The sequence below is a fragment of the Helicoverpa armigera genome, chromosome 20 (genome assembly GCF_030705265.1).
Source record: "Helicoverpa armigera isolate CAAS_96S chromosome 20, ASM3070526v1, whole genome shotgun sequence".
In the NCBI taxonomy this organism is placed as follows: Eukaryota; Metazoa; Arthropoda; class Insecta; order Lepidoptera; family Noctuidae; genus Helicoverpa; species Helicoverpa armigera.
Window position 1 is genome coordinate 10512359 of NC_087139.1, and position 17523 is coordinate 10529881.

Here is a 17523-nt window from a genome sequence, read left to right on the forward strand (position 1 = left end):
TGAATTTTTAATGAAATATCACGTTGTACAGGCGTAATTAAACCGCAGCTCGCCACTCAAAATAGAGGATTTATTTGCGGAGCATTGTGACGGCGGCGGCGGCCGGTGTGAGCGCGCCCTAATCAATGGACGGTTTATGACGGACGCAGGGCTGCTCGGACGACTTTTTGCTCAAATATTACACTCGACGTTCATTATTGATTTCGTTTCATATTCTATTTTGGTTTATTTGCAATTAAGATTACAATAGCAAGTAGGTACGACGTAAAAATAACACACAAGATGAAATCAAAATAGTTTCCTGAAAGGGATAAAATAAGAAAGGCAACATATTGTATGAACAAACCAATTTATTTTCTATACTTTGACCAATAAAGCTATGTTTAAATAATATCGAGTAGTTTAACATCTAGTTTGTACAGATTTATATTTTTATAAATACCTATATTAACATGAAGGCAGTACCAAGACACAATGGCACATTTATTTAATCTGCACGCGATCAGCATACATGAAGTCTTACTATTTTGAATATAATAATGAAATACCTTTCTTGTGATCCCAAACAGATTAAACAAATGCCTTTAAGTTAGACAAAATAAGAAGTAGTGTTTGAGAAATAGAGTTTTCTATTAATCTATGAATCAATGAATATTTTAGAAAATTTTAGTTTTCAGTAACTGTATGGCAAGGCACATTGGATGTTGTGAACATCATTGCAGCATTATTTTGACATAGGTATCACATCAAGTTTGCAGAATTGATTTCTTGGTGAAAAAAGACTAACAGCAGAATATCAAAACAAAAGAAAATCCTGAATTTCACTTACAAATAACGTTCTGCTTTTGGAAAGTTAAATTATTAGATTATTTATCAAACTATTCACTTCAAATAATTAGTTTTGAAATATTTTAAGAAGAAAATAAAAATGCTGTACTATTAGCATAGGGTACTTATGTATAAGAATAAGTACATGTGTGTCGTATTATTGAGAATATTTACATCTTTGCGCGCACACTTACATAAATAGTTGACATCGCTCGCTTACTCCCTAACTAATGTAATATCTACAACCACTTGAGGATTAACATCACAAATTATAAGCAACTCAGAGATAACGAATATTATTGGGCAATGTAGGTTCATCCATAGGTATCTCAATAGAATAACTTGCCCTACCAGAATAAAAGTAACCTACAAGTTATTATAATGAATACCTAAACAGCCGAAAATCGATCTCAGTGGCGTGCACTTGGAGAGGCCTATGTCCAGCAGTGGACTGCGATAGGCTAATGATGATGATGATGATGATGAACAGCGAACTTTCAAAGTGTAACTATCCGAAACCACAAAGTCAAGGAGGATAACCACGCAGTTTTCTTTAGTTTTCCGTCGGAGAACGAATGTCAGGCTGAAATATTGCAAGCTGTTTTGATTGAATAATTGATGGAGATTAATTAGTTTTGATAAAAAAGCGACACTTATCATTGTGACGTAGGATATTAATCTACACATTGGTAATTAGGTTTAAGCTGAACGCTAATCCGTCGGAGCCGCTACCGACGGACGCTTATACTGCAGTGACCTCACACGCTATTTCTGTTTATCTCACCAGATTACAGTACATTATGTAATCATTACATGGCATAATTAATCCTTATCTATTCAGCTAAACATTCAACAATCTTCCTACCAGTTTATTATCTCCGCCTTCTTTAAATAAATCTGTGACATTAATCCTCGCGTGAAAATATAAAATCTATGTATCTTACACGTGATAACGTATTTACAATAATAATATAATACTTTTTATCAACAACTATCATTATTTATCACTAAAAGATCAGTTTTCACTTTTATATCACCCTGCACTTCTAACTGGAGAGATTTCAACTGAAGTATAAACTGCATTTATCACACTCATATTTTCTGACCAGCTGTCATTATGCAGAATATTTTGTGAGATTTATTTTCATATTTATGAGCTTCTGCATCTTTCATGTTCACACATATTTTCATAAATGTATCACTAATTTCGGATTCGGTAAAATTGCTTACTCCACAATCACACCACATTCCGCAGAAACTCATAAATACGAAACATTCACAACATTATTATTAAGTGAACATTTTATGTCGTGCAGTGATGACTATCTTACGCTACTAATCTCAGTCGCACGAGTGTCCTGTCACCACTAAACGTACCACGTATCACATCACAGCTGATGATCAGCCCACAAGGCGTGATGATCACCGGTCGTGGTTGGTGGCGAGTCGCGCGTGTCAGAGCGCGTGCGCGTGCGCATGGTGCGGCGGCGGCGGCTGCTGGTGAGGGTGCGGTAACGCGTGGGGGTTGCCTGCCGTGTGCTGCCGACCCTGGGGAGGAAACTACATTGTTAGGACTGGACTGAAAGAAGTTGTACAATAGGAGAAAAGGTTGGAGTACGTTGAGGTAGCTACTCAAAATAAAAGATTGTCTGCAGAAAACTTTAGAGTTCAAAGCTTTCTAATTTACATAACCACACTGGCATCTACAAATCTTCAATCGATTACTACTCTCAATGTAAAGAAGATCAAACTTTTATAACCATAGAACCACCGTATCGTATTGCACAAAAACTTTAGTCTTTTTTACACATTTACCTAAGAAAATCTGAATGTAACAAGACACATAATCAGCTTACCTGTAAATAAACATAGTAGTCATAGGGCTGGTGCAGAGGCCAGCACCGCTGCGGAGGCACGGGGTAGAGCGGAGGCACCGGGTACAGCGCGCCGCCGCCGAGCTTGTTGCGCAGGATGCGGCTGATGCTGGACACCGACGGCACGTTGTACTTGTCGCACACGCCGTCCGCCAGCAGCCGGTCGCGGATCTCCCACGCGAAGATCCCAGGGTCCTTCGCTTTTAGCTGCTTTATGTATGATACCACCTAGCAAACGACAAATGGATTTAGATATGCGGGCATGCGTATGCACCAAGAATATAGGTAGGTACTTAACCTAACCTGATATGCTCAACTAGCCAGTTCCCAATGCAAAGTTGTGAAACTTGTCGCCTACTGGACCCAATAATCAAGATAGTTAACCTCAAGTTTTCTAATAAGCAGCTTTGCACTAAAAGGCATTTTCTAAATCAATTCACGGTTCGAGAAAACGGGGTAAATATTAGCATCCCAATTGAACGCCTCTAGACGAATAGTGTAGCTGAAGATGTGCCAAAGAAGTCACTACACACAAGAAGACATCTAACACATCTAACACTAAAGAGTATACTAGAGGTACTGACCTTAGGAGTGGTGACCCTGGGCTTGGAGCCGCCGATGGCGCCGGGCAGGATAGAGCCGGTCTCGTGGTAGCGCGCCAGGATCTTGGAGACGCAGCCGTGGGACACGCGCAGCTGTCGACTGATGTCACATGGCCTGGGGACAAGCAACTAAGTTATATTTCTACTCAACGATCTTACTTATGCTTGTAATCTGTAGATATATTCACGCAATAAACTAAAACTGCAGCCAATTTATGTAGGTAACCATTCTCAAACCTTAAGTCGTAAAAGATAAAGTGAATTTATCAGTTTTGGCAAAAACTAAATATGTAGTAGGTATAAAACATCAGCTTAATGTAGTCAAGAAAAACCAAACGGTTTTATTCTGAGTACATTACTACTCCTAGATCCAGCGTTTTAAATTAACTTATATCGAGAAAGGTTACTTACTATCGTTTAATTCCAGATTATCAAAGGTTACATAAACACTATATTAGTTTATGTTATTAAACTTTAGATAAGAAATAATAGCTGATCTCCTGATAGAGCGAAAATAGAAAATGTTAACGCATAACATTAAGAGATATCACTATCTACTAAATTACATCGTTTTATGGAAATACCTAGTGTTGCCGTGTTAAATATGCAATTTCACTGTTATTATGTGTTACTCAAAATCCGTATCTTTAATCAGTATTCGTTATAAGACACAATTTTGAACATTACAATAGAGTTTATTAAAGAGTAAGCGATTGATAATCAAGAGATAAGAAAACTCTAACACGCTATTGACGAGCTAATCCAAAAAGTTGTTTTAAAGATACCTACGGTAAATTATCAGGAAAAAGTAATAATAAGAGAAAATTGGGTAAAGCGTATCTTGGCGCATTGATATGCGATTGTAAATCTAAAGAAACAGATAATTTTATCAATGTTAATTCCCTCTCGTAGACACGAAAACCAAAATTTAGGAAGACGAATTTCAGGACATCTGAGTTCACTAAAATTGTATTACATAGCAGGAACACTTTTCTATAACACTGACACTGACTCATTTCTCTCGGTTGTATACATTTACAGTCATGTGGTTGCTAACCAGCAATACATCCCACAGTACACCGATAATCCCCTTTCTCAATTGGTCACACATGGCCTGTACCTATTAAGACAGCAAGTTTCAAAAGAGGTACCATCAGTCCATCTCACCTGATCCCCAACTGCGCGAGCTCCACTATCCTGAGCCTGACGGCGTTGGGCAGAGGTCTCCCGTTGACGAACACTCCTCCCAGCTGGTTCACCTCGCCGTACTGCTGGGTGCCCGTGCCGGCCACGCCGGGGTTGCCCATGCCGGCGGCACTGGGGTCTGTGGACAATGGGATAAGAGTTAATTATATGAGGAATAACATAAAAACAAATGCGAATCAATTTGCCAAGTTTTTTTTTTAACAGGGGGAAAATCCTCATGGACTACCCTCCACCTGGGGTCGGTGGAGGGGGTGTGCCGGACTCTTACCGGCTAAAAACCCACCCAGTGTTGCCACCAATTACCTTGTGTCGAGGGCACGGGTATCGCCTAAGCATTCTTCCGCACCCCCGACAGGTATGCCATCTATTTAGATGACTTTGTTTGAGTGTCAAAATAAAACATCTGATATTTACTTGTAAGAAACGACTACTGTCTTTAGTGTCGTGATCTTATTAATTTACACCCTTCTTCTTGTAGAGTCTAAAGCTATATTGAAAGGACTGCCATTTTGCAAGGTAGCGTAAGGCTGTATTTATTTTAAGAAACAAGTTTTACACACTCGATACACATCATCCCATCAACAAAAATTCATCATCGTCATGACTTTATCCAAATTTTACTTGGGGTTGGCAAGAGTTAAATCTTACTTTCTATTGCATTGATTATTATTAATTAGTTTCACCCAGTAAGTCATAGTTTCAACAACATAACCCTAAGCCCGTCTAGCTCATAATGAAGTCAAAGGGTCGAGTGTCACCCGACACCCACTTTGATGTCGCCACCGCCGACACTCGTCATTTTGTGTCGACACTTGACACCTGCGCGGGCGCACCGCTGTCGTAAAACGTTAGCTTGTTAAATTCTAAGATATTATAGGTACTCCGTTTGATATTATATTCTGTGGTTGTATATAGCTAAACAATGTGAATATATAACTATGTATCAGACTTTTTTTTAAAAGCGTAACGTTGCTTTAAGAGTGCCTCTAAATTTTCACTTTTCACTACTTATCCCAAAATTATTTAGAGTTTAGTACATGAACAATTTAAAAGCAGAATTGCATTTAATTCCTTTTTATTATATTATCATTGAATTAATAACTTTAAAATGTTTTAAAGATAATATTCATATCACATTACACTTAATAACAAACATCGAACTATTTCAGTTACAGCTGTCATGCTCAGGCGCAGCTCCCGTTGCATCCGTCCGACACGTCACGTCACGTCAGACGGTGGGCCGTCACGTCACCCCGATGGACTCGATCCGTCACGTTGCGGTGACACTGAGACACTCAACAACAAATGACTGTAACCCTACACTGCTCATGATAATTTTCAGTCAGTTTTGTGAAAACATTTATCACGGCAGCTGCGAGGGGGTTATAATTAACGAAGCGATATTGCTGATTTATAGAAATGATGCTAGGCAATGGTTATTAATTAAAGTTGGTTTCGTTAAGTTATTCTGTGATCTTCATTTATGCCAGTGTAATTTATTCGTGTTATTAGTTAATTTGGGCAATATGTTTATCCTGTCTATTAATTTTACAACGAATTCTAAATTATCAAAGCTTGCTGCTGCCACTTGTAGAGGAACTGTTATAATGTACGATCCCTTCGATTAAGTTTTACACTTATAGGAAAATAAACCAATCAACAAGAGATGTGGTAAATAAGTACCGTGAGTGTAGTCTCCACACCTAAATACATCAAAAAATGACCAAAAGCGAGCTCATTATTTATCCTCGCTGGGCATATCTGTGACAAACTACAGGAGAGCAAATAAAGCGAGCACTCCTCGCTCGTCGAGCTACAAATTAGCGGAGCACTGAACAAAATGCTTGACTAATGTGCGCCCGCGTCGCTGTCTTGTTGCGGCGCACGCGCAACTGACGGAATACCGCGTCACCGGATTATTTATACGCGTGCACTTATTTCTGTACACCTCGCCGCTGAATTACGGCTGTGCCGATCGATTGATATACGAGGTTAAGCTACTCTCGTCGTGGTTTGTACATGGATGGGCGGATATAGTTTACACCTAAGTAGACGCCAGTAAGTATGTCTTAACTGAAATAGTCTATAGGATTTAGGTACCTATATAAACCTTATAAGGTAAACGCGGGTGAAGTCGTCATGCCCCAATAGTCGTCAATTAATCTTAAAACTTTTATTATTATTTTCTACTGAACTTAAAATGGGCCGGTTTATATATCAACATATTCTTGATAATATATTGCACAATTGAAATAACAATACGGGGTTTTAACAGTCACGGCTTCTAAGATATGTTATTTCAAACGAGTGTGCCCTAACAAAATCGTTTTTTCGTGAAGTTCAGCTGTCAAAAGTGAAACTCAGCACGTGGTTTTGTGTTTTGATTTACATAACTCCAGTGGGGTCTGTGGTATGTTTCTTTGTTCAATTAGATAGTTAAGTTTATTTGCTAGCGATGTAATATGCAATTTGCAATACTTTTAACATAGAAGATATATATTTTTAATGTGACATCTATTGGTACTTCAAAACTCCCATTTGACCCAAAACCCGTCAATTTTACAATTATTATGACGACTACTGGGACATGCTCAAAAGTTGCACCTAAACTCGTCATAATGAGGATATTTTGTGTTTTACAGTACAAAATGCGAATAAATAGCTAATATCGGGACTTTTACAAAATTGATAACTGTCTAGAACAAACATACTTAAGGTTAAGATTACATTTGTTCATAAAACTGCGTTTCTTTTAAGCTTTTTGTTAGGGGTAAATTTTACTCTGCTGGTTCTAGATGCACGTACACAGTCATGTTATTCGATTCAATTAATATGTTTCTTAATGGTTAAGTCCCCTGTTTTCTATAAGTATGCACTTTCTACGTGTGCTTTTTCAGGTATATATTGGCCGCTGTAGGCCTTCGCCATTTGATTAAGATCTACCGCTTTGGGTACAAGTAGGTCTAGCACTAGCCTTTGTTTCTACTACTCTTGGATTACAATTTGTGGCAAACAAAAATTGACTGTTCTTACACTATGCTTTTTGTTCGAAATAACTGCATTTCGTTATGCGTATTGTACCGCGTCTTCCTAACGTGCCTTAATAGCGCCTGTATAAAAATTATGTCATTCAACTAGTTTTGACGCAAAAATATTAAAATCAGTTTTAAAACTAAGATGACATAGCTTCCATCGCTGTCACTTCTTTGCTTGTCGTATTCGATATTGATAAAGAGGGTAAAGAGTAATCTTAAGTAAGATTTTTTATTTAAAATTGTCTGTATTTAGTGATTGCATGATCGTAATTTTAATAGCAGATCATGACTGAAAGAAACTACAAGCAAGAGGGCCTTTTAAAAGTCATAAAAGCTGTAAATCAAGGGCCCACACACAACATCAGATGCAGCAAAAAAATTTAAAACGCCCTTTTAAGACAACTTTAATGAAATGGTGACACAAAACCGACGATTATCCCTGTATATACTATAGAAATGAACCCAAGGACAATCTCCGGTTCTGTGCTAAAGTATTGCTAACTATGGAGGAAAACTACTTGGGCTATTGCGTTGCGAGGGATGTTGATTGGATATAGGAAACTATAGGAACTATGGCACCTGGAAAAAAGTCGTGGTGGCCTGGTGGGCCAAGAATCAACCTCTCAAGTATGAGGGCGCGGGTTCGATTCCAGTTCAGGCAAGTACCAACGCAACTTTTCTAAGTTTGTATGTACTTTCTAAGTATATCCTGCAATGACACCAATGACTGTGTTTCGGATGGCACGTTAAACTGTAGGTCCCGGCTATCCTTGAACATCCTTGGCAGTCGTTACGGGTAGTCAAAAGTCAGTAAATCTCACACCAGTCTAACCAAGGGGTATTGGGTTGCCTGGGTAACTGGGTTGAGGAGGTCAGATAGGCAGTCGCTTCTTGTAAAGTACTGGTACTCGGCTGAATCCGGTTAGACCCCAACATAGTTGGGAAAAAAGGCTCGGAGGATGATGATGATGAGGAACTATGGCACCTGCCGATGACAATGTATAAAATACATGTTAAAATGGCAGGTGGAGACTCGCCACCTCACTTACTGGGCCCCCGGGAATCAGTTGCTAAGTCGCAACAAGAGGGCAACAGGTACATGAGCGGCTGAAGGGGGTGAGGATACCTCGGCGGACTTTAAACGCAGATCACGCGCTCCCTGTGGGTCCAGCATCACCGGCCCACTCGCCACTTACCACGAGGCACCTACCCTCCGAGCAGGGCTGCTAACCCTGCTCTAGCGACTCCACTCTGGTCGGCCAATGAAGGCAAGCCAAGAGGCGGGAGACCTTCACTCCAGCAGGCCGGAGATGAGGGACAGTATACTCTCCCCGGAGCACTCGGATATATAGCCCCGCGGGGCCGCTACTCCCCGTCATCCACCCCAGATGCCCTGACGGGCTTATTAGATATTATTATTATTGAGTTTGAACGGTTAGTTGTACCTAATCATGATTGATACCTTTAAGACAGTAGACAGTTTAAACTGTCTATAGAGATTTTTGCAAATGGTACTTAGCATGCGCTAAGCAGTTCAGAAGTTTTGATGAATGACAACCTTACCTACATATCTATGAATGTTAGTAATTATTTCGCGATAAGCTATATGAATGAATGTGGCTTTTATTTTTTGTGAATACTAATTATTTTATTTCACAATTTAAATATTTTAAAAGTAATTATTTTACTCGTGCTACATAATATGCACATGACTGCATCGTTATTATGATAAAAAGATATAACATACTAGCTTCTGCCAGCGGTTTCACCCGCATCCCGTGGGAACTACTTCCCGTACCGGGATAAAAAGCCTATAGCCTTCCTCGATACATGGGCTATCTAACACTGAAAGAAATATTCAAATCGGACCAGTAGTTCCTGAGATTAGCGCGTTCAAACAAACAAACTCTTCAGCTTTATAATATTAGTATAGTTATCGGCACGAATTTTGAGCTCTGACTTACTCCTGCGCAGAAGTATTTATTGGGTCCCTTTTGTGGTATGAAGTGAGGCGCGGGGACGGGCTAAAGCGGAGATTGGCCCGCAGTGCATCGCGTCATAGCGGTCACTCGGGATTGGTTCTTTGCTAATAAATCACTTCTGCGCAGATGTAGGTCAGAGCTCAAAATTCGTGCCGATAACTAAATAGATATTTTATACATAGACTGGTTTTGTGATTCCAAGCGTTTGATAGATAGGAATATAAATTAAAATGCAACTATGTATCTGTTTTATTGAATACCTGCTCTTCTAACAGATAATGACCTGCTATTCTAAATAGGAATTTGGTTTTTTATCTATCTACCTACCTGATGTTTCAAAAGCACAAGTATGCTTAACAAATTCAAGCACAAAAAAATGTACATAACTTGAACCTTATGTTCAAGAGCAGAGAGTTTACATTAGCATTAAAAGTTGACGAGTACTGGGATAATTTGACGAGTATCCGTACAAATCAGACGACTATTGGTACAAATCGCCCTTTTTTTACTTTTGCCTTAATAAGTATATAAACCCATCAAAATGATTAAAAAAACATTAGTTAATTAGAATAATGAATAAATACTCTATCACGTTATGCAAAAATTTTCATTTTCTATTGAATATTTAACACACAGTAGCGCTTCAAAGTCAGTGATTTCCGAAATCCGACGACTATTGGTACGTTTACCTTAGCTAAACGTGCTAATTGAAGTTCCATATTACGTTTAACGGCCATAATCTGAAAAGTCACAATTCTCGTGAGAAAGTCATGACATATTTTCTGCAGCCTCTGCAGGTTACATAAAATATGAGATTATTACCTAAGAGATTAATATAACGACTGCATTGTGATGATTGACAGATTATTCTGGATGAGTACATTATTCCCTGAATCAAGATTTATGAAATAAAATTTTAAATATTTCAGCAGCATTGCTCACATAAATTAATAATTTTATTCGAATTTTAGACTCATACTGCAGCTGTCATACTTATTGCGCGTCTTTTATTTTCTAGAATATTTTATATTGTTTGTTAATTTACATGAATGTTTACCAAATAAGACATTAAGTGGAACTTCTTCGAAGTTTTTCTTACATAAGAACGAAAAAACTCCATAATATCTACTTAATGACCTGATCCACTTGATCCTTAAGGTAGCATGTGAACATTAATCCTTTGAAGAACTATAGCCATCACTGTTTACGAGTTATTCGCTCAATCAAAGACTGCATAAGTTAAATAAGTACCCTAGAATAATTTCGGTAATCACTGGACAAACAAAGGTCAATGTTCAATACGACTCCAGATACCATCAATAAAGTCCAATAGACAGACAAATCTAGCATTGATTTAATAACTACCGTCAAAGGTCATCAGCCCCCGAGTCCTGCGACCCGTGACAGCGTGGTCACGTAATTACAATGTGGCGGCCAATGGCGGCAGATCAAAGCGGGGGGCGTGGCCGGTTCCGCCTCGACACATGCGCCGCACTTGTCGCTACACAAAGTTACTGAAGTGCCGACTGTGGACTATAGGGCAGCTACTGACTTAGAACTACGAAATTATAAATTATGAGTTCTGGAGAAGAAGTTAGATGGTTTCTAAAGAAGAGTTTTCGGAAAGAAAATCCTTTTTTCAACTTGATAGGACCCTCGATCTTACTTAGGTAGGTGTGAGAGAGAGGATATAAAACCATGTCATCTTCTAATAATTCACTCATCAATGGTCGTGTCATTTACTCCCTAACCTTTACACAAACACGCCATCCGTACATAGGAACGTGTTTAAATTGAATAGATTTTTAGCAAAGAAATCTCTCTTTGTTCGATCGATTTTGCGATGTTCAAGAGTCTTTCTTAGAATGTTCATGTTCATCGCGATTTGATTACCTATCTAGCAATATGATGGTAACTTGAGTCATGAAGATGCAAGAAGCCGACACAGGCCGTGATCAGCTGGTGTCCGGGCTCAGGGGCGGGACAGTCACGCCTCGACACGTGTGAGTATACTGTCATCAGTTCACAATGGACAAATATGATGTATTGTCTTAGCTATTGAGGATTTTTGCCATAACTTGTGATTTATTAGCGCCAAGAGGGTCGATGTTAAGAAAGTCACAAATGAGCGAAATTTGACCAAGTAGGCGGTATAACAGATTGCATATAGATTGCATATGTGCCTAGGTAGAGTAGGTAGGTAGGTGGAAAATCCTTTAATATTTTCTAAACACTGGGAAATGTTAGTTCCCATTTTGTCAATTGAATGACTTTGTAGAAAGAAAATTACTCATTTGCAGTTTTGGTCTCTACTACTTAGATAGATAGATAGATAAAACATTTATTCAGACACAGAAAAAGACACATACTATAATAGTAGGTACCTACTATTAAGTTAAAATTCAGTCATTATACCTAGTTATAATTGCCAAAAACTTGTCATTTCGACTCTTAACCTTCAGTAGTACGTTTCAGTCATACCACCCAAACTGTCGTCGTCTGCGCAGGCGCACGTGTGTGCAGTTTTTGTTGGTTCGGCGAACGTCCGTCACGGTCGGCGGCTGACGCCACATCAAAGGGTACACAATGTCACATACACCGCGCTATCAACCTGCTGCTGTGGGTTTGCTTCTTTTTTGTACGATATTTTATGATCTTAGAACTAAGGACTTGTTTGGTTGTGGAAAATAAAGACTCGAGTAGGTGTAGATTGTATTTGTAAAAAAGTGCAAACTATAGCGTCACGAAATACGTAGGTATGTAGATTGACTTACACTATGTATGATATTACCTGCACATGTTTTGCAAATTACGAATTTGAATAAATGATTTCACCTAATTTTCGAAAGTGATAATTTGCAAAACTTAGTTTTCAGGTAGAACATTCAGACATTATAGGCGATATTAACCCTTGTGTCAGTTTGAATTTCATAACTTTCATTAAAACTGATACCTTAAAGAGGCGATAATAAACTGAAAGTAATGAACCCAGGTGATGCACTTAGGAAAATCCGGAAAATCATCATACATGAAACAAAGTGTAAAGGGAAAGCAACACAAATATCAGTTCTGCGCCATAACCGATTAGTTGGCATCACAGCGCGCACATTGGCGGGTAAGTGCGTGTGTCGAATGCGCCGACACGCGTGAGACCCGCAATGTATGCAACATAGTGTACATTGTCGCGTTGATGGTAATGCGGTGGAAAATGACGCGCTGATAGCGACGACTGGGAGGGAGCATCTACATATTAGGAGCTTCACTAGTGATGAGTTATGATTTGTCGGTATCGATGGTTGTTATTGATATGTTGCATAAAGAAATCTTTGTATTCTCCACTTTTATTACAATTTAAAAGAGCAAATTAAAATTGGCAATAAATACCATCAAATTGATGACGAGATTTCACAGGTCTACTAACCACCTACAACTGATGACACCCAGAACTTAATATTGCTGGCGTCAAGAATTCTCGGCAAAAGGTTACTCGACGATTATGATAACTTGTTTTGTGGCTTTTTCTAGATCTACAAAAATCGCAACAATACTTTTTCATAAAAAAATTAGACAAGTTTTCAATTGAAATTACACCGAGGTATAAATAAAATAGGAAATAGGAATAAAAAAAAAACAATTAAAATTGTATTTCACCGATAACTGAAACTATCAATAAAACACAACACTACACATATAAAATCGAATCGTTTCTTTGAAATATTACTAATTGCTTCTAAAAAGGGACAAAGGCATTTGAGCAGTGACTGGTGGAAGGGGGATAGAGTATCATAAGGCGGGAAACATCTTTCTTTCGGCGGGTAATTTACGACGCGCCTTTGACGTTCTCTCGCTGACAGTTACTGGGTACCATACGAGTGTAAAGCATTCATTAATTCGAGCGAAACCCCACAAATTTAATATCGCTCGAAATACATAGCTCTCTCCGTTTGAACTGCCGAACTTCGCACAACAACAAAGGCAGCAATGGTTCGTTAAAATTGCGATGTGGCTGCTTCTCCCTTTGTGTTGAATGTAAAATATAAAAATACACGTCGTTCCGTGTTCTCTTCAGTATAGCGATTAATTAATAGCCGCAGCTTTGAGCTGAAGCCGCTCAAAGTATTTTATGAGACTGTTTTGGGTAAGCTTTGATATTAAAAAGAAATATCTGTGTAATAATAATACGTGTAAATGTGTTTGATGGTGAGAAAATTAACAATTCGTTTGTCAGCTGAACTATGCGAAGGTAGCTGCATCAGTGAGAATATCAAAGAGAATTGTGTATTGAAATCAGCTGAAAACATTTGTGGCTAAGAAGTTCCTTTTTACATACACCCACCTGCTCTAACTTGACTACTTAGTCAATACACCGTATTCTCAAATTCGTAAGCCTTGTAACTGCAACAATTCTTTGAGCATGTAACTGAAGTTTAGGCACTGTATAATGGACACTTTCAGGAAACATACGCTCTTAAATAAATATCAATAAGTAAATTCACGGAACACAGGAGCAAATGGACCGTCAAGCACATTAAAGGCGGGTTTCCACCGAAATATTTGTCTCCTCAAAACAATATTCATCTTATCGATAGTTCACAGTCTATCCAACATCCAATTTGATAGCACAGGCGTATTCTACGCTTCCAAACGAGCGGATCAGCTCAGCAGTAAGTACTTTACAAGGAACAGTTCAAAGACAATGAGTCACCGCATCACTTCACACTGCGTTTAGTTCGCTCTGGTTTACGATCAGCAACCTTAGTTATCGGTTCTAGGAACAACCAGTAGTTAGCTGGGAAAAATATCTAGTACATAGTTGTTGAGACCGTGGAGTATTGGGTCGCGGTTCGTTTAACGCGTATTAAGACAAAATGATGTTAAGAAATCCTCTACGAATTGAGATGTGGTTATGTAACTACATAGATCAGACAGAGTTATCTACTTATGTATTTATCGAGAAAGTAAAGAAAGTGAAACTTTATGTTGTTACAATGCATACTTATTTCTTGAAAAGAGTTTTTGGGATTTTTTTGCAGTTTTACAATCGTTATTTTTCCACAATCGCCGTCACGTATGATATAACTGGCCACATGGGTTGTCATGCCCATTATTGACCTTCTTAGCCGTAGTTAGCTACAAAAGCAGCTACTTATAAAGGGAATAAAAGTGCCTAACATTGTTGCTCTGTGCATATAGGTAACGCTAGCAACATTTAAATGAAATCAAAACTAAACAAAGCTTAGCATCGTCCTTGTTAACGTTATCGACGAGCGATGGCGGATGAACGCGCCTGTTTACGAACACTTTTACGAGTGGCGCGGCCAATCAGCGGCCAGCGCTCGGTGCGCGCGCGCATACTAATCAACTTTCTATTACAGATGTACTGTAACGGCGCGCATATCGCGTACTTCGCGTAATTACATACGCGTTTGATTTACGCGATAAAGTTTTCCGTGTTTTCTGTACGCGAGGACATTGTAGTTGCTTTATTTAGTTTAGTTGTGAGATTCGCGACGCTCGTATCTCGACAGTCGTTGTTGCAGATATAATTTACTATTATTAATAATATGATTAAACTTATTTTAAGATTTTTTTGTACTAAGAAGTTCGTGATCCTATTTCAGCATTGCTTATTCTTCTGTTGTAAGCCTGTGTATCTTAGTCGTCTTAATAAACTGTTTGCTTTTTTTGCTTTCATGTGCACTTTGTTTCTTTAGGATCGATTGCAAACTACCAAATAGGGTTTACGAATACTACATGAGTCAATAAACTTTTGACATTGCAGTCCAAATAACCAAATGTTGCTTAACTCTTCCTCCGTATGACCTGTTCCAGCTGACCAATCAGAGCGCGACGTTACCCGAGCCCGCCCAGAGGTACACACACTTCGGTGCGATTTCATTATAGCTTGTTTTGATATTCGTAGCATGTAATGTTGTTTGATAAGTGAATATTTACTCGACACGGTTATGGTGATCCTTGACATACTTTAACTGTCGATATTTTGCCACGTTTACTGAATAACTTATTTCATTTTCGATTCATTGAGCAAAAGATTTAATAGCTATGCTGTCTTCTCGGTATGAGAAGAATTTGTAGTAGTCATTAATATACCGTTTCCTATGATTTCACATACATCAGCAGGAATGAAGTAATTTTGAACATATTCTAGTCAGAAAATTGCAAGTTTTTTTCCAAGTCATATCAGTTTCACACTCAGGTATTCAGAACCTACTATACTTCTGGTCTATAAATTGTGCGAGCGTGTACCAGCTGACACGTGTCTGACACAATTCGCGACTCGCCGTGACAGCTGCCGTCAGCACTCACCACCCACCAGCGTCACTCGTGCCATTACTGGCGCTGACTGTGAGTGTCTGTCTGTCAGTCTGTATGTACTGTTTAGCTGCTAAACATTGTTGCCTCGTTGTTTGTTATCAGGATTAGAATAAGAGCTTTGCCGAAAAGAATAGTCTTCGTCATTGTGATCATTTTGGTAAGTATCGGTACTGAATTGTATCGCAAAACTCTTGCAATAGTTGAAGTAACAAAATGATTCATTTTTCATAAGACTGATTGCTTTATGTTAAGTTTCTATAGATTGACATTTAAACTGTTGTGCTTCATAAAGAGTTACCTTGGTTCTGGACTCAATGGACTCAACTGTAGTTATCCCGCTGTGCAACAAATGTGCCCCAAGTTTTAGAGACAAGCATAGCTCATAGATTACAAAGTTTAAAACGTTGGATAAAATATAATGTTGACTCTATAAACTGAATAATTGCTCTTGTAACAAGAGTCCTAACAGTCCAAGTCACGGCTTATAGTAATGGCCATCCACCGTGACCTGAACTAGGCGATCACAATATATTTATCTATGATGTTTTCCGTAATTGAAGTGTCCCTGGCGACCACACAGGGCGACAGGGGGCCGACAAACAGGCCGCTATGCAAACACGCGCTACTGCGGGCCGCGGCGCACGTAGCTCGTCTGAAGAGGCCTTACCGTCGAGAGGACAGCCCGGTTAATGGCGGTAGCCTCGGCCTAGTGTTTGCTCTGCTGGCGTTTTGTTTTGAATTAGATGCGTACCGTAAAGACCGGTGCGGTGGTCTGTATTGCTCATCTGTGGTTTTATCCTCGTTAAATGTAAGAACGGATAAACTTATTTGGAAGTTGTTAAATTAAACTTTATCGTATTCTACATCAGGGTATTTTTTATCTCACAGGTTTTAATAGCAGCGATTGTTTATACTTTGCACCCAGAGGTTTTAGGGTTACCATGTATCTTACTGTGCTTGAACTTTGACGCCACAAAATAATGAAGTCAGATCATGCTCTGGAAATTTTTATTCAGATGAGACACTAAAAATCGAGTCACGTTCATAAAGTCGATGGTTACCACGCAATAATTAGGAAAAGAGCTGCATCGCTGATGAGGAGGGTAAGAGATAGTCCTAACAGCTACCTGAAGGTCATTGCTGAACACTTTGATAGTCCAATATGGAGGCATTGGACTTTTCTTCATAATAAAAATTGATTGTTATAGTCATATTACTAACATAGTTCTTAAGTTTCTTTCATTGTACTACTAACATTCTATGGACAATTAGTCTGAAATAAATTATTATTATTATTTGTTGTTATACATTTTTGTATCTCGGCAGTTATCTACCGGGTGTTGTAGGTTAGCACGGGCCGAAGCCAAGTGCTAGCCTATGTTTGTTGATTGTGGGATGGATGTATGTTTAATGTGGTATGGTTGTGTGTGTTTTGTCTGTGCGATTGTATGTGTGCTGGGTGTGATGCTGCTATTCGTGTATCGCTTGTTTCATTCTGTAGGAATTTCCTGACAATTCTGCAAGTGTTCAAGATGGCAGCTTTCTGTAGGGTTTGATAGGTATTCGGTGGTAAATCTAAGGTTTTTAGAGACTGATGTAATTGTTTCGGTATGACGCCTGTTGTTGACAGTACAACAGGTATAACGGTAACATTGCCTAA

At 38.8% G+C, this 17523-nt stretch overlaps 1 protein-coding gene across 1 annotated transcript in view; it reads right to left on the bottom strand.

Moving 5' to 3' along the window:
* Nucleotides 1–332: 332 nt before the first annotated feature.
* Nucleotides 333–17523, bottom strand: part of LOC110377379 (paired box protein Pax-1) — a 28839-nt gene continuing 11648 nt past the window's right edge. Inside the window, exons 2-5 of the mRNA XM_021336263.3 lie at nt 4472–4628; nt 3287–3419; nt 2685–2930; nt 333–2376 (exon numbers count right to left, since the gene is read on the bottom strand). Of these exons, the coding sequence (XP_021191938.1) occupies nt 2284–2376; nt 2685–2930; nt 3287–3419; nt 4472–4628 (629 nt within the window). The 3' untranslated portion in view covers nt 333–2283. The remainder of the gene's footprint in view (nt 2377–2684; nt 2931–3286; nt 3420–4471; nt 4629–17523) is intronic.